Below are 25997 nucleotides of genomic sequence, written 5' to 3'. Positions count from 1 at the left end.
GGATCCCTAACATGAGATCCCCAAGGTGGGGCCTGCCATGGGTGGTTTCGCCCAACCCTTATGCCTGGGCTGCACTACACTGGACTCACTGCACTGGGCTCGGAGAGCTTGGGGGGACGTGTAGGGAAGGGAGGTTGGAGATTTTACACCTTACCACTAATGCCCAGGGAAGTCCCTCCTCTAGTCTGACTCACATCCCTTCTTGCTGCAGTTCTAGTGTTTGCCCTCTTGTTTGGTCTGCCTTGCATTTGGTTAAGTAAATAGTGTGAGAGCACTCGATGGTGGGTACAGCAGACTCTTCCTCCTTTCATTCCTGCCTTGCAGCCTAGAGTCAGCCTTACAGGCAGAATGGGAACAAGGCCTTGGGGCTTCTTCCCTTGTGCCCTTCTGCCCCTTCCTTGACCCCTCTATTTTCTCTACTCTGAAGACTGTGGAGTCACAGCAGCAACCAAATCCCCTTTGAGCTCCTCAGCCTCCTGGTCTGGGCTGTGTCCGGGCCTGCTGCTGCAGTTACACACCACCAAGGCGCAGAGCTGATTGTAGCACGGCCAGAGCAGAGCCCTGACTTTAGCTGCCAGGCAGGGACGGCCTGGCTCCAAGCACACACCCAGGTGAGAGGGCTCAGGCTCTCACTTGCTTCAGCTCTGCCATCTCAAGCCAGTTACTTTACCTCAGTGTCCTCATCTGTAAAAGGAGGTGGTACCTGCCTACCGTAGAGGTACTTGTGAAACTCAAACCTGATGTCTGCGAAAACGCTTTGTAAGCTGCTAAATACAGCCCAGAAACAAAAACCCGCTCACAACATTCCCTATCTGCCCATCTTCCCTCGGTTTTTCCCACGGAACTGGGATCGTTTATGACCTCCGGAGTTGATTCGTACGTAGCCTTGAGATTTTCCATTCGCTAACATGCAACACCCACTTTTTGTACCACCTTCTATTTCCCAGCGAAGACTGTAACCTCCAGGAGGGCAGAGGATGCACCTAGGATGTTCACCTCCAGCTCTGCACAACATCATGTTTAGGATTCTGCACGTAAGACAGAACGAAGAACAGGCACTGAGATTCTCGTCCTAAGCATATTACTTATGCAGTAGCCTGCATTCTTTCCAAGAAGCTTCTGCACAAAAATAGAGACTGAGGTTAAATGACTTGCTTGCAGGCATAAAGTTACTACTTCCTAGCACTCAGCCTGATACATAACTGTTACTTAATAAATGTTCGTTAAGTGAGGACTGAATGACTGGATACACCATTAGTGGTATGGGTCTGTGATTCCAGAGCCCACATTTTACTATACCAGATAGTCTCTCATTGATTACAGGTGAAAGATCTCCGTGGGGCTGTGGAGCTGTCAGCTCTGTCGCCTCTGGCTGTCTCTCCCCATTCTCCACCCTGAAGTTAACCCCTCAGGCATCTGAGCTCAGCAATGCAGAATCCCTGGTATTCACAGCAACATGTTTACCTCCTTGCTACAGGCATTTCACAGCCCAGCCCAGATAACTAAGCATCTTCCCCATTTAGAGACCTAGAGGGAGATTGTCTGGTTTGTCCCAGTCGCTGAAATCCTTAAAGGAAAGGAGACAGGTTACCATTTTTGCCTCTGCCTCATTGCCACGAAGGACTCCCATCAAGTATCTAACCCCAGTCCCAGTCCCTCCTGTTACTTCAGTTTCTAAAACTGGCTCCAGTTTTAGGCTTCTTGACTTGAGCATCTTGCCGATGTCCCCCAAATATGGGAGGCTAACAGACTCAGTTCTGGCCTTTGAGAGGAGTGTGGATGAGTTTTATTGGCTCTCAGAGCTGGAAAGGACTATTGTGCTCATCGAGGCACGCCCCTTACCTGTTGCCTGAATGCCATGCAGATTCCCCAACCCCAAGCTTAATCTTTTTAAGCTGCTTGGGACCTGCGCCTTAGTGAACTCACCTATGATCAGGTGCCCTGTGACTCCTCTGGTCTAGGTTGGTCCTCTGAAGCCATTCCCTTTCAACACTGACTTTGCGGTCGCCTATAGAAAAGCCAACATCTTTTCGTGGCAGACCAAGCTCAATATCCCTCCACCTCACACCCCTCTGCTCTCTGCTCAGCCATCGGATCGCTCTGTTTTGGGGGCAGTTTTCCACAGACCTGGGTGGGGCCAGGAGGAGGACTCAGAAGGAAATCCAGAGGAAAGTTCTCCTTCTAGCAGGATTTCTGTTTTTCAGGAGCAGAGGGGAAGTTTCTTGAAGGATATACCCTTGAAGGTGTTTGTTGTTTAAAAAAGCCTCCCTGCATGGGGCACCACTCAGATCAGACTGGGACTGCGTAGTGAGGCCTGCATTCCCTAGCAATTCTAGGGCTCCACCCTCCAGCAATAATGGTCAGTGGGAGCACAGGCAACCTTGGAACTAGAGGCCATGATTTGAGAGGAAAGATGCAGCTGTCCAGTTCTTCTTTCAGTGGTTTCAATTTCTCTTCTGTACCCACAGAGTGTTGGGTGATGGTGGAAATATGGTCCGGTGTACGGGTTTAATCCCTCCAGTTCTCTCTTCATATTCTCAGACGCTGCTCCTTTTTACTTCTTCATCCAAACCTCTCAGTTAAGGAGACCACGGAGGGGGAGTGGGTTTCCGCTTAGGTCCCTGATCACCCTCACCCCAGCCCTTTGAACAGAAATGGGGTATAGGAGTACATATTGGTAATTTCTCATCCCTCTTTCTTCCTCCTTCATTTTATTTTATTGTTTCCCTTTTAAAAAATAATATTTATTGATTCTTTTCTGTGTACAACAACAACTGGAGATCCATATAGAAAACTTAGAGATGCATAAAAAGTTCTCTAAGATGCCCCGCCCTACCCCCTCGCTGCCCAAATCACAATTATCCTTCCCATGAATAGAAAATCAGTATTCACGTTTTTGTTATCTTTTTAAAAATCAGTTCTCTCTCTCATATAATTTTTAAAACTTTTTGTTAGAATGTTAGATTTATAGAAAAGTTGCAAAGATAAAAATTCTCATATGCTTTTCAACCTGATGTTAACAACACCACAGCACAATTATCAAGACTAAGAAACGCTGGTGGAACACTATTCACTAACCTGCAGACTTAATTCAGTTTCTACCGGTTTTCCACTAGTATCTGTTTTCTGTTCCAAGACCCAGTCCAGGATGTCAAACTGCGTTAGTATATATCTAATTTTTAAAAATGTATATTCCATTGTGATTACTATTTTGTAGCTGGCTAATTTCATTGGTCATATATCATAAATATTTCCCCAGTCAATTAAAATTCTTCGGTCATCACCATTTTTAATGTTCCATTATATAGATTTGCCATAATTTGCTTAGCCAATAGCTTATTATTCTGCATTTAAATTGTTTCTAATTTTTCACTACTATGAAGAATGATGAGATGAACACCTTGTGCATACTTTCGATGTACATATCTCTGATTATTTTGCCACAAGCGAAATCCCAGAAATGAGATTGCTGTGTTCAGGGGACCCATCTGTCCCCCTCCTTTCAAAGTCCATAGCCAGAATGTGGCCCTGCTAGTGGCCTTTATATTTAAGGAGTGCTTGCCCCTGACCCTGAGGCAAGCAGAGGAAGAAGAAACCTCAAAGGGGACCACAGCCTTTGGATGATGGAGATGGCAAGAGGATATGGGAACGCCAGGGAGCTCCAGGTCCTTCATGGTTTCTCATTAGTCTTCTAGGCTAACCAGCCCTAGTTAGGTATCTTATCCTGTAGAAAGAGAATAATGCTTGCTCTGAGCCCAAGGATAATGGGAAGGGGCTGTGGGCAGAGGGTGGAGCAGAAACTGCTAATGCATTTTTTGCCAGCATCTCTGGTTTCTCCAATATCCAGCCAGACTATTAGCAGTTCCCTAAGGATAGCCTTGCTCTTCACATCATCTCCCATTTCCTATAAATGGGAAGTGGCTAGGGAGTAGGTGTGTGTGTGTGTGTGTGTGTGTGTATGGAAGGGGAGGAGGAGGGGAGGAAGGGAAAGAGATGTGGTGGTTTTCCTACCACTTAGTGGGGAACTGAGACCCACAGAAGCCATTACTTGTCCAGAATGACCCAGCCTGGTGAGTAGTATTATGGGTGTTGAAACTTTAAAGCTCTGAGGTCAGAGGCCAGGCTAAATGAGGGATTGTGCCTTTGCCTTGTTTCTGGAGCTGAGACTTCGTGTGTGTGTGTGTGTGTGTGTGTGTGTGTGTGTGTACTGGGGGGATAATGATTGAACTGAGGGATTGCCTCAGTTTATCTGAAAATGATACCCATCTCTTGAATGTCATAAGGATTGAATGAGTAAAAACATTAAAATCATTTAGAACAGTGCCTGGCACAGTCAGTAATAGTTAACTTATTATTTTTACATGAGGAGGCTACACCAGCAGAAAAAGGGGGAGGAAGCCTTTTCACAGCCAAGGGGCCTATAGCACCCTGTGCTGGTCAGGGACTAGAGAGTGCATCCACCTGACATGGTAGAGAAGGGTCACTTGTGCTGAGGTGCTGTGACCCAAGGTGGCCAGGCTGCTAGGTGGGGTCCGGATCTCACACCATGATGTTTTCTCACAAAGCGTAAGGTATGTAAGCCTTTGGCCAAAAATTAGAGAGGGGAGAGGGGGCCTCCTACTCTTCCGAGGTGGACAACTCCCTCCTGCTCCCAGTGCTCTTTCCCCAAGCCTGGAAAATACCACCATTCACTCTCTCGGGTCTGTAATTTTCCACCTGACCTGGAATTCCCCCTGACTCCTGCCCTTTTATCTGAGGCAGTGGGAACACCAGCCTAGGGACCCAGGACTCCACCCTCGTCTCTGCTGGCCACAAATGGGTATGCCAAAGGCTCTGGAAAGCCACTGGGGCCCTGGAGGGTCACCTGCCGGAGGGGTGAGTACTCCCAGTTTTTAAATTAAACTTGTTTAGTGATTCAGAAAGTAGATTCTTGATTTTTCTCTGCTCTCTCTGGCACCCACTCTGTCTTCCTCAGGCCACCAGGGCTCCACTGTTCCCTCTCTTCTCTATTTCCCTTTCTTCTCTGCCTCCCAGGTGGAGGTGCCCTTAGAGATTATCTGGTTAAGTCTTCTTGTCACGGAGGAGGCCCAGAATGTGGAAAGGACTTGCTCCACATCACATTTGGCGGGTAGCAGGGTCAGCATTGGAACCCAGTGCCCCATTGCCTAGTCCAGAGCCACAGCCAACTATGTCCTTCCTTCAAAGGTATTTTCCTGTGATTTTATAGTATTCGAGTCAACACCCTAATAAAACTCCGTGGAGGAAAATGACACAACTTGGTCCCTACCCCAAGGCCAGCCTTGACCTCCGGTTTTCTGCCTCCCACCTGCCTTGTTCCGCTCTCCTCAAGGGCATTCTGGAAACAGGTATCTGTTGGGATCTTGTTCAACGGCTGACAAAGGGAACATTTTGCTGGCAAGTATCGCCCCCTTTTATCCATACACACCCTAAGGAGAGAAAAAATGGAATTTGGCTTTTAACTTCGGGAAGAGAGATCGAGTTAGCCATAAGGAAGCTCTTTCTGCCTCAGAGAATACCAAACAGTAGGAAGAGTCACTTGGGGAGGATGTGACATCTCCTTTCAAGCGCTGGTCCTGGACGGGCGAGGTGCTGCTCTGCCCAGGGACAGGGGGACGGCCAGAAGAGCACGCGCGGGTCATGGTCACAGACTGGCTCCGGTGTTGGGAGGTGCTCCGCGAAGCCGGGTCGCTTGTACCTAAATGTTCGGGTGGCGAGCGACGAGGGGGCGGTGCGCTGCCCTGGGTAATGACAGGGCAGCCTGGGAGCCACGCGGGGGCTGCCCGTCGCGGTCGCCGCTACAAAGACAGCTTGGAGACCTCGCACTTTCTTCGCTCGGGGCCCAGCCCCACCCCTCCGGACCCCCTCTGGACACCCCCCACCTCCGCCCCGCCTCGCCCCGCCCCCTCCTGGCAGCCCTAGCGCGCATGCTCTCTCCCCCCGCGGACTAACCTGGAGATTTAAAAGCCGCCGGCTGGCGCGCGTGGGGCCAAGAGGGGGTCGAGGTCGTCGGCCCCGTTCCCAGTGACAGCCGCTCGCCTCAGCCAGGTAGGAGCGCACCCCCTCTTCTCCCAGGGGCACGGCCCCGGTGCGGGAAGAGGTAGAGAGCTGTGCGGCCGAGCCCCGCTGTGTCGAGTGCTTTGCGCCCCGCCGGCTGGGTCAGCTCAGCGGCCGTTCGGGCGCCGCGTCCCCGCGAGTCCCAGAGGAGGTGGCTGGGCTGCGGGGCTCCGGAGTGCGGGGCGCCGGCTCAGGTCTTCGTGGGGCTGTGTTTTTCCTCGGAGGGCGAGCTGGGCTGGAGGCGTCCGGGCCCCCTTGTCCCCGGCTGGTCGGCGGGCGGGCAGCGGCGGGCGGACAGGCGCTGGCTCCTGTTGCACCTCCCGCGTCGGAGTTTTCTTTGGAAAGTTGCATGTATTTTCTTCCCTTGTCTCGGCTTCACCGGAAAGGGGCAGGATGAGTCACTGCGGTGTGCACAGTCCCGGACTTGGGAGCTGGGAAAGGGGCCGACCGCCGGGACGCCGCGGGGAAAGGTGACTGAGCTTCTTAGGATATTAGCCTTGGAGCCAGGCTCTGGGCAGGGAGTTGAGGCTGGCATGCGTGCGCGTACGCTCCCCTGTCCGCTTCTGAGGGGAGGAGAGAAACCGGGGCCGCGCGTTCTCCTCGCCTGCCTGCCGTGCTCAGGTAGGGGTGGTGAGGATTCTGAGATTAGCGACCAGGTGTAATGAAGTGATACCTGGGCCCTCACTGCAGCCTCTCAGGGCTCTAGGCTTAGGCAGAGCCTTGGCCTGCTGGAGAAGTCTCCAGGGACCTGCAGGACCTCCAGAGTGAAGGTCAGTTCTTCTCATAGTCTGCTGTCTCCTTCAGGCGCCTGAGCCCTGTGAGTTCCTCTTGCCCTTAACCTCTGAATCAGCTTGCATCTTCCCGGCAGGCACTCTTGACCTGCTCAGCTTTTCCCTCTCCCCAGGGCCACTCCCCTGTGCTTCCTTTTTTTCTCAAGGGCCCGAGTTGGGGGTAGGAAAGGGTTTAGCATGATGGGTACCTGGTGAGGACTCGCCCTTCGGGCTGTTACGCAGACCCAATCCAATGGAGCAGGGACTAAGAATAGCCCAGCTGCTGACTTGCCGCCCTGGAGTCCGCAGCTGGGCATAGTGGGTGGGCCCAGAGTGACCCTTGCTGGGCTCCTGGAAGTGTTGCTTAGGGGCGAAGGTGAGGCCCTGGGGGCTTCTGGATGCTTCTCCTGATGCACTTAGTAGATCTTCTTTCAGAGTCAGACAGTCTTGGTGTGGACTCACCTGCCCCAGGCCTGAGGAACGAGCTGGGTTTTGGGGGTGGGGAAGGCAGTGCCCCGGGGAGGTGCAGGCTGGATGCGAAGCCTGAGAAAATCCATAGAGCAACTTCTAGGGAATGAGTCTGACGATATGTGAGGTCACAGGCCCTTTAGTTGGATGGGTCCCATCCCCTCATTCCTCCCTTATCTCCTCCCACCAGGCCTGTCGTGGAGCCAGGACTCTGTTGTTCTAAAAAGTGCTCAGAAAAATGGAGCTTGAGTCAGCAGGATGAGTCTGAAGATAAAAATACAGCTGTGGATGAATGTGCAGCTGTGGACATACAGGCCCCAATTTAGTGTGTGTGTGTGGGGGGGTGGCATTTTCCTGTGTACTCGTGAAGTGTGTGGTAACCTCCCTGCCTCTCCTGAATCTCTGAATTACCCTGAAAGAGGAGGAAAAGAAACAGGAGGAGCTGGACAGCGATCTTTGGTGGCCCATGGAGGTCCTTCCAGGCCACTATGTGGTAGAAGGATGGAGCGGTTTCCCCTTTCTCAGCCTGTCTGGGCCTCTGGGGAGAAAAGGCAGAAAGGCGGGATTGCTGAGGACTCCAAAAGTGAAATTAAGCACCATTATCATCTAATGGCACAACATTATGGATGAAAACCCAGACTGTCAGAAAGACAGGGTTTCTATCTCGACTGTTCTAGCTGTCGAAGTTAGTTAACCTCTTCTAAGCCTCAGATCCCTGGCTACAAAATGTGGATCTTAATAATAATGATGATAATATCTACTCTATAGCTTTGTTATTTATAAAATAATAACTATAACAAATATATAATTATAAAATATAAATAATTATATCTTTATTAAATCATGCATATAGAGCAGGGGTCCCCAACCCCCAGGCTGCAGGCCAGTACCTGTCCATGGCCTGTTAGGAACTGGGTCACGCAGTAGGGGGTGAGCGACAGGCCAGCTAGCAAAGCTTCATCTATATTTGCAGCTGCTCCCCAGTGCTAGCATCACCGCCTCGGCTCCACCTCAAATCATCAGGAATTAGATTCTTGTAGGAGCACCGGTCCCTCGTGCCGAAAGGTTGGGGACACCTGATATAGAGCACTGGACTGTGTGCCTGATAGGAAATACATGCTCAATAAATGTTAGCTAGTATTAACCATATCCACTCTATCACGTATGACTGAATGGACAGCAGCGCCCGGCATGAGACTCCATTCTGGGTTTTTGCAGTAGACCTTGTTTCTTTGGGAGCAAGGTCTCCTGGACTTTGGGGAGTCAGTATGACTAGGAAAGAGGCTGAGCTCTAGCACCCAGTTGTCTGGGTTTGAATCCTATTTCCTATTGCGCAAGTTACTTTACCTCTTTGTGCTTCTACTTCCTCCTCTGTAAAATGAGGATAATGGTACCTACCTCACAGTATCGGGAGGGTTAAAGGAGCTAATGTAGGTAAAGCTCTGAGTACAGCAGCTGCAGGTAAAAAGAGCCTGATAAGTGTCAACTGCTGTTATTTGGTGACAATGGAGGCAATCATTGTGGTTTACACTTAGAGACCAGAGTTTCTTAGGAAGGGAATTAGACCATATACAACTATATGTAAGCTGTGAAGGACACACATGCAGTTGAACTTGTGGTCAATTTGTGCAAAGAACACACCAGGACTGGATGTCCTGATCTCTCCCTGTCAATATTGTGTATGTCTTGTTTTTTATTTTGTCCAGTAACTTCTGCCTCATTTATCTCCTCACGTTAGTGGTGATGGAAGTGAATCATGAAGTGATGAAGACGAAGATATATCCTGAAAGGTCAAGAGCCTTCTATGCAGAAAAGTTGTTGTGAATTTTAGAGAAACTATAGTAGGGAAGGGGTGTTGTGAATTTGGGTTCAGCTCTGTACTCACTCCCGAACCCTTGGGATCCTTTGCACTGATTTCTGGTGTTTAAAAGGAAAACCCAGTCTGGCTTTTCTTTGAACATCCAGAGGCCCTGTTTGCTGGACAGCAAGGGTAGAGCCTGGACCAGTTGGTACCAGGCCCAGTGTCTCAAACGCTGATGCCACTTGACTCCCAGCAGTAGAGCTGGAGTGTGGAGCTTTGTCCAGTGTATTAAGTGTCCCTGCTTGGGGGCAGGGGCTGGTGACATAGCCATCACGAGATGGCCCTGATATCTGGCCAGAAGTTCCTGTTTAACGTTTTTCTACTCTGTGGCCTATTTCTTCCTTCATGGGAAAAAGTGGCACTGACCCTGAATGACTTGTGGGTCCTCTTGCTTCTGATGTTGGCGAAGGGCCTGTCTTATCTGTTGGCCTTGGTTTCTGTGTCTGTAAAATGGAGATGGGAATATTCGCCCTGCAAGGTTAGGGCAAGGATTAAATGAGATAGGCATATTTAGCAAAGTGCCTGCACAGACCAGGTGCTCAACCCATGTTTGTTCCCTTTCCCTTCCGTGTTAATTCTGGAGATCAGTCTCTGAGAAGCTGAGATGAACCAGCAAGAAGGGGGTTGGAGACCAACCCATGGTCCCTCAGCCCCACAGTCCCTCAGTCACCAAATTCAGGTTAGAGCAAATGCTTAGCCAAATAGGACACTCTCAGGAGCAGCCAGCCTGAGGCAGCAGTCCTTCTTACCCCAGTGCTCTCTGTCGTGGCCCCCGCCTCTCTAATCTCAAGCATACTTTGAGCTGACAAATAGTGTCCAAGCTGGCAGCACCTGGCCCATCCCTAGGGATCTGGCAGTCTAGCTTCCTAGTCTTGGCTGTTGTCGCTGGAGCAAGCTGAGTACCCGAAAACCTTGAAGGATGGCCCTGCTTGGATCCCAGGCATGCTGGTTAAATCACATTGGACAGGAACCCTGATTCAGCCTCGCCTATGAGGCCTTCTGTTGAGCAGCCTCCTTCTCGGGGGGCCTGGGCAGGGTGTGTGCTCCCTGCTTTCCGGGAAGTGCAGAGCTGATGAGTGGGGGTGGGGGACAGGGAAGGACTACAAGCCAGACCAGGGGGACCAGGATCCATATCCAACCCTGAAGACTGCTGGGTGAGTGCTGGTGAGATGAGGGAGAAAATGGGGATCCTTGACAGCTTGGGTTCCAGGCAGCCCTGAAGGAGGTGTGGGACTTGAGCTGGACAGGGCTCAAGTGAAAGGAGAGGCAGTCCGGGGAGGTGACTAGAGCACGCTGACTGCTTTGGAAGTGAAAACGGGGCCAGTGCTGATGAAGATTCCCATCTCGGGCCCAGATCTGAGGGTAAAACACAGTCCCACGATTTTGGGTCTGGTATCTTTTCAGCTACACCTCAGTGGGGAGGGGCCAAAGGAGAGGTGGGTTGGTGTGGAAGTCCCAGGCCTCCGCAGCTGTGTTTTTCAGACATCTAATTCTTTCCTGCATAGTTTCCACCTGCTCATCTTTAAAGATTCTGCAACACGGCTACCTCCTCTAGGAAGCCCAGGAAGAACTGAACCTGCCCCACCTGGGGGACTTGGGTCTCTGCACTCTGATGGCATTTTGTCTCTGTGTTCCCAGCGCCTTCACAGTGGGCTGCCACATAATTGGGGCTCAGTAAGTGTTGGATGGATGGATGGATGGATGGATGGTGCTCTTTTGGGAGGTTCCTTTGCACACATGGAGGCATACCTCCTCCTAGTGTGGGCAAGCTAGGGCTCATTCATTAAAAAAAATAAATAAATGATCACACCTGGCTCACCACTGAGTGACCGTTTTTGGGAATACCTTTCCACAGGACTGAGTCTAGCCCAGAGCCCTCTGCTGATAAATGGGGCTGGTCACCGATCCTAAGATATCAGGGCTGAAAGGTCCTTAGAAACCACTGAATTTGAGATCCTACAGGTGGGACATGAAGAGCTGGGACCAGCATCTTGGTTTGACTGCCACCTCTGCTCTACTCACCTGTGGGTTTGTCCAGACCCTCCACCCCCTGGCCTCTTCCTGTGTACCTCACCTCTAAGGGAGGCCAGCGCAGGGAGGGGACAAGTGTTTTCTGTGCTGATGAGGAGAGCTGCTTGGTCTGGCTGACTGGCAAAGTTCAAGTTCACTAGAAAGGAGGCCAGTCGAGGTTTCACTTTGCAGGGGCTGCAGGAAGAGAAGGGAAGAGGGAGAGGGAACTTGACCTGGAGACTGTGCCCAACTCCCCATTCTCCCATATTCCTCTTTCCCCACCCTGGACCAAGGAGTTTCTCTGGACCACTACCCAACTTCTTAGGGAAACATTTATTGCGGCCCAAGTAGAGAACAAATTTGATTACCAGTTTCTGCCAGGAGCAGAGTCCAGCCCTGGGAGGGAGTAGGGAAAAGGGCAGTTCTGCCCCCAGATGTCTTGGTTTCCCAGCTCAGTTTCAGGTGACCACTGACCCTTGGCACTCTGCTGTGTTTGAGCAGCGTGAAGGCAAGCGAAGGGCGGACTCACTGTGATGCTCTTCTCCACCTGGTTTCCCTTGTCACTCTCTGTGGAGTGCTGTGACCCCGCCCCCCTTCCGTCCCAAGCCACGTGGCCTTGTCAATGAGCACTCATTGGGCACCTGTCCATGGAGAGCCCCCTCTGTGCGCGGGCTGGTACGAGGTGGGGTGGGTGTGAGACATATAATTGTACCGTCGTAAAGAACCTGAGACAGCATCTAGACTAGTTCTCATTTTACAGGTGTGGAAACTGAGTCCCAGAGAGGTGAAATGGCTTGTTCAGGCTACACAGCTACAGATGTTGCTGTAACTGAACTCCCTGTTGTGGCTTCCAGTTCAGATCACTTTCCAGATGGTTTTTGAATGGTTTGAATTTTCCATTCAACCCTTTTTATCTGTGCAACCTTGGGCATGTTAAAGAATTTCTTCATTTTTATTCTGGTCAAGTAGGAATATTAAATAGTACCTACTTTGTAGGATTGTACAAATGGTAGAAATTACAGAGAAAAGGTATGTCAGGTACCCAGCACATGCCAGAAACCTCCTGGACAGTTAGGAGGTGCAGTTATGATTATTTCCCCTGTGGATGGGAACCACCCTGTCTCATAACTTTGGGATGTTTATCCTGCCCTCTGTCTCCATTCCTAGCCTCCGACGCTAGGCAGGTCTGCTGCAGTGACCTCTGCTTACCTGTTGGGGCCAGCACCTGGGGAGGCATTTACATTCTTGGCATTCCTCTTGCTTCTGGGGACTTAAAGAGGTGCTGGTGTGGGTGGGGGAGGCTCCAGGTTGAGAGGGGAATGGAAGGGAGAAGAAAGGGGTAGCTGGTCACCTTCCGACCTCTGCTGCTCCTGCTTGGGAACGAGAAGGCCCCCTCTCAGGTTTCTCCACTGAAGAAGCCCAGGCAGCTGGAGGAGAAGCTGCTGGGACTTCCACATACTTTCCCTCAAACGCACCGTGAAGTTGCTGGTATTGATCTAAGTTGCCTTGCCTACCAAATGGGTATATTCTTTGGACCCACCTCATCGAATGGCTGGAAGATTAAAATGCTTCAAAGAGTGCCTGGCATGTAGTAAACCTCAGTATTAACTGCTATCATTAATTGCATCTGAGGAAACTGAGGCTCAGGGAGGTCAGTTAACAAGGTCACACTGTCGTAATAGGTGTGATAGGCCAGGCTGAATGCCGAACCTAGACCACTGTTACGGATCCTCCAGGTTCAGTGGCCTGTGGCCCCTGGGGTAGACGAGAGCTCCAGTCTAAGAGTACCAGTTGTCTTGGCTTGGAGTACTTGGTCAAGGTGACCTAGTGTGACCCTGGGTCGCAGCTGTTCTCAGAAAGGCCGTCTGATTGAGAGGCCCATTGCCTGGAGTCAGATGTGTGTCTGTGTTGACTGTCACCATGGGATGGCCAGGTGACCCTTGGGAGGGGTGCTTCACCTCCGCTTAGGCTGAGGGGGACTGACTGGCCAAGGTGAGGGTCAGGCCTGGCCCTGGATGGGGAGGGGAGAGGAGATCGCAGCGGCTCAGGGGACTGCTTCTTGTCCTCTCCCCTCCCCCTCCCAGCCTCCGCCAGCATTTGTTTCCTTTCTGAAGCTGGGGCAGTGGAGGGGGGCTCTCAGACTGGGCAACAAAAGCAACTTTCCTCCACGCCACTGCCACCTGTTGGGTCTTGGCACATTGGGGGTGAGTGGGGGGAGGGAGCAGTTGCCCTTTTCCCAGTGTCTGCAGTGTGCCCCCTCAGGCCCCCCAAGGCCTGGGATTCTCTTTGCTGCCCAATGTGACAGGGGCTCAGGAGCTGGAGGGGGTGGGGGGCCCGCAGCAGCTGGAAGGGAATTGAGTGGGAAGGGGCCTGCGCTGGCAGCCGGGAGAGAGTTTGATGGATTACTCTGCAGGCCGAGAGGTTTCTCCCTAATCCCCTTTTGTGTCCTGGCCTGCAGCCCCCTCACTCTCTCTGACAAGCTGCTAAGCAGAAGGCTTCCAGTCCTGGTGAAGAAAAGGCGGCACAGCAGGCGAACTCTAAATCCCTGGCCTCTGGGCCCTGGGGGAGGTGGGGGGAGCGGCGGGGAGGCAGAGGTGGGGGAGCGTTGGAGAGGGGAGAGATGCCCTTTTAGGGAGGGGAGAGGGTGGATCTTCCTCCTTTCTTAGAGTCCCTTGAGGTGCAGAGGTTGCCTTCTGAGTGATGTTTTCTGGTGTCTGTGGGAGCCCTCCAAAGTCGTGGGCCTGGGCTATTTGTGTAAATCACTACATTTTATAGGATGGGCTCGGGAAAGCAGACCCTTGCTTCTTTGGAAGTATTTGAGCCCGTAAAATCAAAGACTAAATGTGGGATGGCAGGGACAAAGCCATGTACGGTCTAATCCTGTGCCCCCTTCCTCCCAGCTGCCCAGCTCGGAATTCCCACAGCCCCGAATCCCTGACAAGGGACTGACAAGGGAGTCTGTAGCGCTGGAGAGCTCATTGTCTCACAAAGATGTTCATTTGCAGGTCTCCTGGCTGGCCAGCACAGCTGCTTTCTGGGGTGTCCCAGGGTCCCTTGTGGAGCTGCCATGAGGGTGGAGCTCATTTTGGGAGTGCAGTGTGCTGGATTTTACTAGGTAAGGCCAAGGATATGGTCCCCGGGAACAGAGGCAAGGGGGTAGGTGACAGGGAGGCTGTGCAGGTGAACCCTCCGACCCCTTCCCTGCCCCCAACTAGAGGGCCTGGGAGAGCTCGACCGGGAGAACCAGATTCTGGGGGCCAGCGCTGTGTGGAGGAATGGGGGTGCTTCCTACCTTGAAGTCTTGCAGCCTCTACCTGCGTTTGCTCCCCACCCTCGGTCCCGGCCTGAGGCGAGACAGCCATGGGGAGGGTGTGTATTGGGGCGATTAGCCTGGAGTCACCCCACCCCTTTCTGCGGCTGAGTCATTACCCCTTTGGCTAGCCTACCCCGGCCCCAGTTTCCTTCTCTGTGAGGAGGGGCTGCCCAGCTGGGGAGGGCCGAGGGGCCGCTCCCCTGGAGCTGTGAGAAAGCAGCGCTGTCTTTGTGAGTATGGAGGGAGGACGGCAGGGTCTCGGGCTCCGCGGGGTCAGGGTGGGGGCTGCGGCCCCGTTTGAAGTGCCTGGGCGGGGTGCGAGGACGCTGGCCCGCATAAAGAGGCCATAGAATTGCAGCCCGACACCGGCCTGCGGCAGGGCTGCCCCAGCCCCAGCTCCCTCTGGCCTCTGTCTGTCCGCGGAGGGACTCTGCTCCCCAGCCCCCCACCCCTGCCCCGGCTCCACCTCAGCCAGGCGGGTGGCAAGAGCCCCTTCGACAGCCCTCAAAGGCCCCTTTATATGTCCCCTGCCCCTCCCTCCCCGTGCAGGGAGCTGCAGGAGTGGGCTTCATGGCCTTTCCTCCCAGCCTCTCTACTCTGTCTTCTGAATTTTGGAGAAAGTTCAGGCCAAGTTTGTTCCTGCTGCTCTGTTTAATTTCCCCATAATTTCCTCATACTCTCTGAAGTGGGTTACCTCTGAGCCCACTGCCTGTTCTCGGGGTGCCACGTGCAGGAGCAGAGTATGGGGCACGTAGGTCTCCCGGTACCTGGAGCTGGCCAGGTAGAATGCAGGTTCACTGGTCCCGCCAGGGCCCCTTGCTCTCTGGACTGGGGTTCTGCCCCCTCACCAGTTAGGTAGCTGGGGTGGAACTCCAGGAAGGTTCCCAGAGGTCTTGTGTTTCCTCTAGTCGTCAGGGGGCCCAGCGAGGAGGAGAGATAATCGATAATCATCGGAACTTGAGAGGGTCTTGTCCTAGAAGGCTGCTGTTCCTTCCCTAGAGGTCAGGCCAGACTCCCCCTTTTTGTACCTCTACTTCTCTGCTCTTCTCACCCCCTCCCCACCAGGTGAGCTCGGAGGCTGGCTCTTTGGGTTGATCTTCTGTTTGCCAGACAGGCAGAGTGCTCCTGGAGCCGTGGTCAGGAGGATGAGGCAGAAGCATCTCTGAGACTGGAGGGTACAGGGTAGAACTGGATCTTGTTTCGTTGCCTGTAACCCTGAGGGGGACAGGGGCGCTCCCCAACCGGGGGACTCAGCAGCGGTCCGTCACTTTCAAGCTTTGATGAGAAGTGTGTCCTGGGGCTGCAGGGAGAAGTATAGCCCGGAATGTGAGGCTGATCCACTGCTCGTCCTCCGCCTCTGAGCCGGGCAGCCGGGCAGGGCCTGGCTTTCTCTGTGCCCCGGAGAAGAGAAGGCGGCCTGGAGGGATGGCTGGTGACCGGAGTTAGTGCTGTGGGCATCCTCTGTCATTTCCTCCACCCTGAGCACCTACCCTACTGTGGGGATGAAGGGGGGAGACTGGGGCACTGAGGCAGATCTTAAGAGAAGAAAGGGGGCTTTGGAGGGGAGCGTATTCTCATGGGCTTGGAATTCCTCAAGCAGTTCTGGGCTGGAAAGAGTAAAGCCTGGGGTGAGGGTGGGGGGCGGGGTAAGAATGCCCTGGACCCCTGGACACAGTAGAAATCAAAAGGGGGAGGACGGGCTCAGCAACCTAAGAACCAAGGGTGCAGAGCAGGGCTTGAAGCCAGCCCACTTCCTACCCTACTCCATTCAATGAATTCCTCACCTGGCCCTACCCCTGGTTGGTTACGTCACAAAAAGCCTCTGGGGGGTGGGGTGGGCAGAGGGTGGCACTGGGGAGGGAGCCCCAGCTAATGGGCTATCTGGGTTGTAGGAAGTTGAGGGGAGACGCCTCTCTTTACCCCCTTTTGTCTTTCTCCCTTAAGGGGTAAGGAGCTGGATGAAAGGAGAATGGAAGCAGGTGAGGTGGTTAATAGTTGCTGGAAAGATTCGACTTATTTTAAACAGATCAACCAGGGCTTGGGAATGGGGGCTGGCTGCGAGCGAGGTTGGGTCTAACGGTCTGTGTTTTCTCGGTGAAGATCTGGCCCTTAAAATCCTAGAGCAGGTGAGTGTCAGGACCTGCCCGGGCTGAGGGCAGGGAGTGGAATGGGCTGGAAGCCTTTTGAGCTGGAACCCCTCCCTCCAGGCTGGGAAACACCACCCACCCCTTGGTCTCCATACCGTCTCCTGCTTTCCTTCTGGGGGTGCTATGGCAATGCTGCCACACGAGGGGCTTGACTCAAGCTGAACTCACAAGCACCCAGCTAAGACTGATGTCTGGTACCCCTACCCTCCTTGTGGGTTCACATGGGCCAGTGTTTTGCACTTGTCCCCATGCCATCCCCATAAGAGTCTGCACCCCTTCCCAAAGTGGATAGGCTGGCTCTAAGTGGAACTTCGGGGAGGAGGCAGCTGGTTGCTCAGCCTTATCTGAAGCCCCTTCCTTCCTGGTCGAATAGCTGCAAAGCCCCACCAGACGGTTACAGAATGGTCACCTCTTACCCAGGATTGATGGCTGTCTGATCTCTCTGTGGCACCCGCTCAGAGAGCACCTGCAACACGTTTTGTAACACGCAAGGCCCTGTGGGGCTAAGTGTCACTTGAAAAGATAAAAGAAGTTGAAATGTCAAATTATGAGATGCCGAGAGTGGAAGAGGGAATGAGTGAGGGCTGAGGGTGCACCAGGTGGGGGAGGAGACTGCGGCCTCCGCCACCGTGGGCCTGGCACAGGAGTGATGCCCTGCACGGGGTTGGGTTGGGAGGCGAGGAAGGTGCTGGACTCCAGCATGCGTAGCCTGAAGCTCTGTGCGCCTCTCCTCTGGTATGGATGACACATTAGGGGACTCTTCTTGCCCTTTCTCACTAAGACCCTCCACCCTCATTCCCCTTCTTCATGGTTGACTTAATCTTTCCACTTTTCTAAACAGGGCAGACTGCAGTGGGTGCCCTTGTCAGGAAGTAAGATCTGGGGGCCAGCTCCCCGGGGCAGCTAGCCCAGTGGGGTCTGCACAGGAGACAGGCCTAGCAGGAAGGGTTGTGGGGACTTCTCTGCTGAGAATGGCAGGGAAAGGCTGCCCAGGAAGTGGTGGGGCACCCTGCCAGCCCGGTGGTCACAGCCTCATGGCAGTTGCCGGCAGTTGGTGCGGTTTCACGCCCCTGTGAGGCTGGGACTTGGGAACGACCGTGGCCCCACCGTCCTGTGACAGTTGGGCAGCACACGTGGGAATGTTTCTTCCCCATGAACACTGAGCTGGGGAGCGGGGGAGGGACGAAGGGAGAGGTTTTCGGGCCCAGGTTCACCCAGGGGAGCGCTCTGTCTGTGGTGTCCATGAGAGTTCCAAACCCAACCTGACAAACCACAGCCTCTCCTCCTTTCCCCCTTGGCCTTGTCCTTGGGGGTGGGTGTTGCAGTGCAATGTGGCTCATGGCCAGGCCACCCGGAACAGGAAGTGCTGCTCTTACAAAAGGGAATTGAGCAGCCCAGTGTTGGGAAATGGAGAGAGAAAAGCAAACAAACCTGGCCTGACAGAGGGTCTCCAGGGGTTCCCTGATAACAGGGCCTAGGGATCTGAGAATTTAGTTGGTTTGATTTTTTCCATACTAGCAGGTGAGGACAATTGCAAAGATATACCGAGACACAGAATAATCGACATCTGTTTGGCTCTGGAGTGAGCTGAGGTTTAAAAATCATATTTACCTTATTAATTATGTCAGCCTTAGGCTAATATTAACATGTATTTCCTGACTGGGCAGGAGGGGTGACAGGGCCACACCATCAAGCTGGGAGTGAACAAGATTAGGAGAATTCGGAACCGATCCTGGACTTGGTTCCCAGGACTTAACACTCAGTGTGTTGGATTGTCCCTGCCTTTTTAGGATCTGAGTGATACATCCCCTACCGAGGCACCCCATGGCAACAGGCATTTAGCATGGGCTGAGAAGCTGGACTTGCACGGACGGCTGGCAGAAATGGCCTCCTGGCTGGGTCCTAGGCAGTTGGCGGCAGCAAAGAGGAGTGGCCTGAGCATCGGGAGCAGGGTTGGGACGAAGCAGCTCTGGAGTGAGTGACCCGGCCAGAGCCCTCCCTGCCTGACCCACCATGGTCCAGAGGCTGTGGGTGAGCCGCCTGCTGCGGCATCGGAAGTCCCAGCTCCTGCTGGTCAACCTGCTGACCTTCGGCCTGGAGGTGTGCCTGGCCGCAGGTATCACCTACGTGCCACCCCTGCTGCTGGAGGTGGGGGTTGAAGAGAAGTTCATGACCATGGTGCTGGGTGAGTCACCACATCCCCCTGCCCTCCTGTTCCAGGTGCATGCCGCCTGGAAGTAGAGCTACAGTGGCTCTGCCCAGAGAGCTGCTCAGAGGGAGGGGTGGCTGTCCGCTGGGGTGGCATGGCTGGGGGCAGGGGTGACCCTGGGCTGAGGGGGGCCCAAGAGGAAGAAAAGAGCATAGGGAATGCCCTGGTCACTGCTGTACCCCTGGTTCCTGTACAACGACTGGCCTGTAGGTGACAGTGGAGCGATGGCTTTTCCCCCTTTGTCTAGCTCTTTATAATTTATATCTGTTATTTAATGCTAGTGACAAGCCTTCGAGTTTATCCGGTCCACAGAGGAGAGATCTGTAAGAGGCCAGGCGACTTTGCTAGGCTGCATGGCTAGCTGCTGGTTAGTAAGATCGGTCTCCCAGCCAGGTCTCTTTCTTATCCATGGATAAGTGGTCACCATCGTGTGACTCCAGGAAGAGGGGACTCTATCTGGGTTACAGGCTCTGGAGTCAGATGGCTTGCTGAAGCCCTGCCTCCCACCCTCCCTAGCTCTGTGCCTGGACAAATTTGTCACTTAACAGTTATTCTATGCCTCTGTTTTCCCATCTTAAAATAGGGCGTTAGTGATCCTCGCTGTGAGGAATAACTTAGAGTCCCTGTGAAGAACTCAGCACAGTGTCCAGTCAGGGCTGGTCCTCCCTGTGATAGTATCATGGCCATTTCCATCCTTCTCAATGTCAGCCCCCTCTCCCCTGCCCCTCAAGAGCCTCAGCCTCTGGCTCATACTACTCGCTCTTCTTGCAGGCATTGGTCCAGTGCTGGGCTTGGTCTCGGTCCCACTCCTAGGCTCAGCCAGTGACCACTGGCGTGGGCGCTATGGTCGCCGGAGGCCCTTCATCTGGACCCTGTCCCTGGGCGTCCTTCTGAGCCTCTTCCTCATCCCAAGGGCTGGCTGGCTTGCCGGTCTGCTGTGCCCGGACGCCAGGCCCCTGGAGTTGGCACTGCTGATCCTGGGTGTGGGGCTGCTGGACTTCTGTGGCCAGGTGTGCTTCACTCCACTGGAAGCCCTGCTCTCCGACCTCTTCCGGGACCCAGACCACTGTCGCCAGGCCTTCTCCGTGTATGCCTTCATGATCAGCCTCGGGGGCTGCCTGGGCTACCTCCTGCCTGCCATCAACTGGGATGCAAGCGCTCTGGCCCCCTACCTGGGCACCCAGGAGGAGTGCCTCTTTGGGCTGCTCACTCTCATCTTCCTCACTTGTGTGGCAGCCACGCTCTTTGTGACTGAAGAGGCCGCGCTGGGCCCCGCCGAGCCAGCAGAAGGGCTGTCGGCCGCCTCCGGGCTGCCCCGCTGCTGCCCAGGCCGCGTTCGCCTGGCCTTCTGGAACCTGGCCGCCCTGCTTCCCCGGCTGCACCAGCTCTGCTGCCGCGTGCCACGCACCCTGCGCCGCCTCTTCGTGGCCGAGCTGTGCAGCTGGATGGCGTTCATGACCTTCACGCTGTTTTACACGGACTTCGTGGGCGAGGGGCTGTACCAGGGGCTGCCCAGGGCTGAACCGGGCACCGAGGCCCGGAGACGCTATGAGGAAGGTAAGGCCCGGTGGCGGGGGGCTGTCGTGGGAGTTGCCCTCCAGGGGAGGCTCAGGTGCAGGGCGATGCCCACCCCCTGTGCCTGGGCTGGTAGCTGTGCATCTCTGCACCCCGGTTTCCCCATCAGGAAAATGGGCCCATCTGTGTGTGTGGCCCCTCGAGGGTGCAGAGCAGCTTTGCCTGGGGCTGCTCTGAGGGTCCTCGCCCCAACCTGACAGAAGAAAAGGCCGAGCTAAGGTCCAAAGGGAGCGGGGGAGTCAAGACTGGGTCTCAGGTCTGCCCACCTTTAGCGTGCCCTCCGCTCCTCCTGCCGACGTTCCGGATCCCTCCCTAGCACCTCGCGGCCCGGGCGTTCTGGAACTCTGTCTTGGAGCTGGTGGCAGAACCATTTTTATGTTCCCTCTCACCCTCCAAGCTAGCTGAGCACTAGTTGAGGCTTCCAGGCAACCCTCAGGACCTCTTCCTCTGCCCTTAGCCAGCAGCGCTGGCCACGTGCCCTGAGGTCAGACGAAGAGCCTAGACTCCTGTTGCTGCAGGTAGAGTAAGGACAGTGCTGGGGAGCAGGGCTGGTCTACAGCAGCAGGTCTTGGGTAGCAGGTGCCCGTGGCCCCTAATCTAAGGTCCCCTGTTGCATTGGGCTCCTCCTGCCTCCCTGTCTGACCTCCTCTTCCCCCACCTCTCTGTCCAGGGGTCCGGATGGGCAGCCTGGGGCTGTTCCTGCAGTGTGCCATCTCCCTGCTCTTCTCCCTGGTCATGGACCGGCTCGTGCAGAGATTCAGCACACGGGCAGTCTACCTGGCGAGCGTGGTGGCTTTCCCGGTGGCTGCTGGCGCCACGTGCCTGTCCCACAGCATGGCTGTGGTGACCGCTTCGGCCGCCCTCACCGGGTTCACCTTCTCTGCCCTACAGATCCTGCCTTATACGCTAGCCTCCCTCTACCACCGAGAGAAGCAGGTACTCACGCTGGATGCTATACTGAACGATGCTGGTGTAGGGGTTGGAGTGGGGCTCGCCAGCCCAGAGCTGGCGTCAGGCAAGAGAAGCTGGGGAAGGGCACTCTTTGATCAGAGAGGAAGCCCGTGTAGCCCCGGGGTCAGAGACGTGGGCTGCGGAAGGAGGGTGTAGATTATACTCTGTGAATGACTTCCTGGTGTCAGGACTGTAAAGCACTTGAGTGGATGATTACAGGAAACATGAAATCCTTCTCTGGGAATCCTGAAGAATCAGGCTAACAGGAGCCCTCAGTCTGGGCTGGGTTGTTCCGTGCAGAGGCAGGGGGCTGGATCGGATGACCTCTGGGGCCTAGCTTCAGAAGATGGCGAGCAGGAATGGCCTGATGTTGGCAATGCCTCTCCTTATTCAGGGAGAGGCAAGAAGAGGCACTGCCACTGACCCGTGCCTGCTCCGGTCCCCTAGATGGACAAGGCTCCTTAGTGTCTCCTCTGCTGATTTATCTTCCTTTTCTGTCTAATTCTCTCTTTTTAAAATATTTTATATTATTTTTTTTTTCAATTATAGTTGGCATACAATATTAGTTTCTGGTGTATAACACAGTGATTAGACATTTATATGACTTATGACGTGATCACCCCTATAAATTCAATTCTCTTTTCTTTTCCTGCTTCACTCTTTTGCCTCTGTCCCCTTCCCCCAACCCCACGGCAGATCTCTGAGTCTGACACTCCTGACACTGCTCACCTGGGCACTGTGTAAGTCGGGGGGCCTCACACTAACCAGCCCCTCCAGGGGCTCGCTCCTCAGGGAAACCTCCCGACCTAGGCTGTGTGATCACTTCTGTCCCCTGGCCTCACTGAGTGCAGAGCCCTGCCCAGACAGGCAAGAAGTTGGGTTGTCCTGAGGGGCGAGGCAGGCCAGCCCTCAGCTTCCATGCTGTCAGGAAGACGTGTCTCTGCCCTTTTAGGTTGTGAGTGGGGTAGCAGAGAAACACCGAGCTGGGAGGCTGGTTAACCCCATGGGTATCTGCAAGGGTGGCAGGAGGGGCCGGGGTCTTGGTGTCAGTACGTCGATAACCTTTGTCGATCTCCACTCTTCTGCTGCCCTGGCTGGGGGCTTGGGGGCTGCTGTCCGGAGGCCACACCTGGGCACATACACTCGTGCCAGGGCACATGCTGGGGCTGGTCCTCCCCTTGGACTGAGGAGCATGTCTGTCTCCAGGAGCCTCTCCAGGCTCCAGCCTCACTGGTCTTTCCTGGGGTGGCGGGCAGGAAGGTAAGGTCCTGGGAGGCCCACTTCAGCAGCCGTTGGTGGCACACTTGGCCTTGCGTCCTGCCTGCGCCTGCCTTTGCCCACCTCCGTGAGCCACGGGCTCCCCTGGAGTCAGGTCTCAGCTCAGCCATGACTCTCAGCTCTAACACAGCCGCCTGCAGAACCCTTCCGGGTTGGACACTAGTGGGCATGGGACAGTGCGATACGTTGTAGCCTTGTCCTTAAAAAGGAGGCTCGGGCCGCTGTGGCAGGGCAGGGCCAGGTCACTCTGATCTGAGGCAGACAGTGAGGGCAGGGAGAAGGACTTCAATGTTAGCACAGCCCGGGTATGGTCAGGAGAAGCATGATTATTCCTGCTCCTCTCTTCCTCAAAGGTGGGTCTGTCGCCCGGACCCTCCTTCAGATCCAGTAGGGCAGCCACTCTGGTCAGGGCCTGTGCCCCAGTGGGAGCAGAGCTCCTCTCTGAGGAGGGTGATGGGGATTTACTGTTGGCCAAGTGGTGGGGGACAGGAAGGAGGAGGGGTAGGGGAGGCTGCTGGGGTGGAGGAAAGGTGGGGGCCCCAGCCTTGGGTTTTACTCGCCTGTTCTTCCATGTCTCTTTTCTCCCGTCTCCATTCATTCTGCCCATCTTTTCCTTTCCCTTGGGGTCTGTTTTCTCCCAACCTGCAGAGCCGTTTGTCTCCCACCCACCTGTTCTAGAAGAGGCTAGAGGAGACCCAGACTTCTGGTTTCAGATCTGTCCCATCCCTGCCCTGCCCCTGCCCCCTTCTCCCACTCCTGAGGACCCAGACCAAGTAGGGTCTGCTCAGTTTTCTGACTCGCTGCCTGGTTTTCATTAGGGCCCGTTGCCTGGTTTCTTCTAGCCCTCATGATAGAAGGGCAGGGTCTGTCTCATAGCTGGAGGATCTCATGCCTGGGTACGCACCTGTTCTTGTCCCCTTTTCCTTCCTTTGTCCCCTCACCAGGTGTTCCTGCCCAAATACCGAGGAGACACTGGAGGTGGCGCCAGTGAGGACAGCCTGACGACGAGCTTCCCGTCGGGCCCCAAGGCTGGATCCCCCTTCCCCAGTGGACACGCGGGTGCTGGAGGCAGCGGCCTGCTCCCGTCTCCGCCCACGCTCTGTGGGGCCTCCGCCTGCGATGTCTCCATGCGTGTGGTGGTGGGTGAGCCGCCCGAGGCCAGGGTTGTTCCGGGCAGGGGCATCTGCCTGGACCTCGCCATCCTGGACAGTGCCTTCCTGCTGTCGCAGGTGGCCCCATCCCTGTTTATGGGCTCCATCGTCCAGCTCAGCCAGTCGGTCACTGCCTACATGGTGTCAGCTGCAGGCCTGGGTCTGGTTGCCATTTACTTTGCTACACGGGTGGTATTTGACAAGAGCGACTTGGCCAGGTACTCAGTGTAGAGTACTTCCTACCCAATGAGGGAGGGCCTATCTTATTGGGTTCCAGCTCCCCATTTTCTAGGCTCCAGTTAGGCTCCTAGGGCTGTAGGACTGGTCTCCCAGTGTTTATTGCTGCCAAAGTGGTATGACTCTCTGTTGCCACCGGCAGTAAGGTGCATAGCTGCACAGATATAGTACTGGGGCTTCCCTCCCACCTCTGCCCAGTCTTAAGGGCTGGCTGACTGGTACCTCTCCAAATGGGCTTCAGTCTGGACTTCTACAGGGAGAGAAGGGTGGGGCATTTGGTTAGCGCCATGCACTGGAATGCAGGACTTTAGGGGGATTATCCAGGCTTTGGGTCAACAGCTAGTGTCCTGGTTAAGACATACCCAGAGAAGGGGTTTGGGGAGCTGAGTAAACTCAATCACCAGGTCTCCCATCTCCAAATCCCTGTATTTTGTTGGATCCCCCATATGTTGCTCTTGCATGGGAGTTTCTAGTGTGGGACTCTCCTCCACAGTGTTTGAAAGTATGAAAGTTACTTGGGGGCTGAGTCCTGAGGGAGAAGATGCTGCCTAGCCCCACAGCACTGCCTTTTCGTTGATTTCCCCAGCCCTACATTTTATCAGGATATGGCTTATTGGCCTCTGTGTCGCTGTCATAGGGACAAGGGCCTTTAAATATTTAAGTTATTTATTTAAATAGAGGAAAATTGATTCCCAGCTCTGCCGTGCTAGTGTCTAGGAGGTGACAACCCCAACAACTGGGTCCCCTGAGGTGACCGGTTATTGGGCTAAGCATTGCCAGAATCCCCTCCTAGAGTGACTGGTCTGGTCCCCAAACTACCTAATCCAGGAGCTTCGAAGCTCCACTCATTCCAACTCCTCTTATCCAAGGTCGGGGGACGGTGGAGGGTGGAGATTCAGGTCTTAGCAGCCTTACTGGTCTCCCATCCTCTCTTGGCCAAGCCTGCCCCCCACCCCAGTCTCCTCTGCTCCCTCTATGACTAGGCTGATGAAGAAGCTGCCCCCCCCCTTTCCCCACTGACTCCATAGCCCTCTCTTAGGGGCTGTTTTGGAGCCGGAAGCACCCAGTGTGGCTCTTTGAACCTTTATCTGTCTCAGCCCCCAGGGCATATCTGTGCTTGGCAACTCTGGCACAGAATCTCAGGAGTACCCCTTGCCTGAGCTAAGGAGGTCTTATCTCTGCAGGGGGTTTAAGTGCCGTTTGCAATAATGTCATGTCTTATTTATTTAGGGGAGTAAATATTTTATACTGTATGTGATCAATCAGAGTATAATGTTTATGGTGATGAAATTAAAGTCTTCTTATATGTTTACTTGGTCTATTTTTATCTTTCTGCTGGAGAAGGACCAGATATTTCAAAAATTATCCTCTACTGCTCAATCTGTCCCCTTGGTTTTGGCAGCTTCAGTTCCTAGAGCCACCAGCAGATGGAGCCATAGACCAGCACTCTGCTATTCTTTGGCGATTGGGTGTGGTGCCACCCACCACCCCTTGGATTGGGGAGTTTTTCGGAAATGTGGAGAGAGGAACAGGGGAGAGGGACAGGGGTGGGAAGAGTATAGAGTGCAGGGGAGTTGGGGGCATTTTTCTTCTCAAAGGGCTCATAGTGTGTCCAAAGAGATGGAGCAAGCACCCATTATCAACTACTTCAGTAGCAACACACCTAGCACATGCACAGGATTTTGACCCCACTTTGCCTTGGTTCCCACCCTTTTTCCATCTCCTTCACCCTTCCTTCTAGGTTCAGGTCAAGTTCAGAGCCTTGTCATGTCCCTCACCCTTCCAAACTTGACAGGCCTTTCTGTCCCTTAAATTCAAGTGGTCAGCAGCAAGAACTAGGTTTTTTGTTTGTTTGTTTTTAATGTTCTGTATTTTACTTAACTTTTTATTTTGGAAATTTCAAACACACTTGAGTGATGAACCTGGTATAATAAACCCAACTTCAACAATTA

The 25997-nt window shown here is 54.1% G+C and overlaps 1 protein-coding gene and 1 long non-coding RNA gene across 6 annotated transcripts; one reads left to right on the top strand and one right to left on the bottom strand.

Moving 5' to 3' along the window:
- On the bottom strand, positions 1-6064 carry LOC107508770. Of its 2 annotated transcripts, XR_004955092.1 has the most exons (4): positions 5971-6064; positions 5288-5447; positions 1927-3724; positions 1-1028 (listed from the first exon to the last, which is right to left on the bottom strand). It is a non-coding gene; the product is annotated as an uncharacterized LOC107508770 (long non-coding RNA). The 2 variants fall into 2 exon arrangements; XR_001596384.2 differs by having other exon boundaries at positions 1-3724.
- On the top strand, positions 5972-25997 carry SLC45A3 (solute carrier family 45 member 3). Of its 4 annotated transcripts, XM_016140731.2 has the most exons (6): positions 5977-6066; positions 14190-14299; positions 18435-18829; positions 19625-20410; positions 21099-21364; positions 23602-25997. In XM_016140731.2, exons 3-6 carry the CDS (start codon positions 18658-18660, stop codon positions 24037-24039), a joined length of 1662 nt encoding a protein of 553 aa, XP_015996217.2. In that variant the 5' UTR covers positions 5977-6066; positions 14190-14299; positions 18435-18657; the 3' UTR covers positions 24040-25997. The 4 variants fall into 4 exon arrangements, with proteins under 4 accessions (XP_015996224.2, XP_015996217.2, XP_036090317.1 ...); XM_016140738.2 differs by lacking the exon at positions 14190-14299 and having other exon boundaries at positions 5972-6066; positions 23602-25357; XM_036234424.1 differs by lacking the exons at positions 5977-6066; positions 14190-14299 and adding an exon at positions 15002-16476.

Source organism: Rousettus aegyptiacus, unplaced genomic scaffold (assembly GCF_014176215.1).
Source record: "Rousettus aegyptiacus isolate mRouAeg1 unplaced genomic scaffold, mRouAeg1.p scaffold_m13_p_17, whole genome shotgun sequence".
Lineage (NCBI taxonomy): Eukaryota > Metazoa > Chordata > Mammalia > Chiroptera > Pteropodidae > Rousettus > Rousettus aegyptiacus.
This window is presented reverse-complemented; position numbering and strand designations above follow the sequence as displayed.

Bases quoted from the DNA above. Each gene is read 5' to 3' on its own strand.
- SLC45A3 (XM_016140731.2), top strand. From the start codon at position 18,658: ATGGTCCAGAGGCTGTGGGTGAGCCGCCTGCTGCGGCATCGGAAGTCC. The intron at 20,411-21,098 runs GTAAGGCCCGGT...CTCTCTGTCCAG, and splicing joins CCGGAGACGCTATGAGGAAG to GGGTCCGGATGGGCAGCCTG. The intron at 21,365-23,601 runs GTACTCACGCTG...TCCCCTCACCAG, and splicing joins TCTACCACCGAGAGAAGCAG to GTGTTCCTGCCCAAATACCG.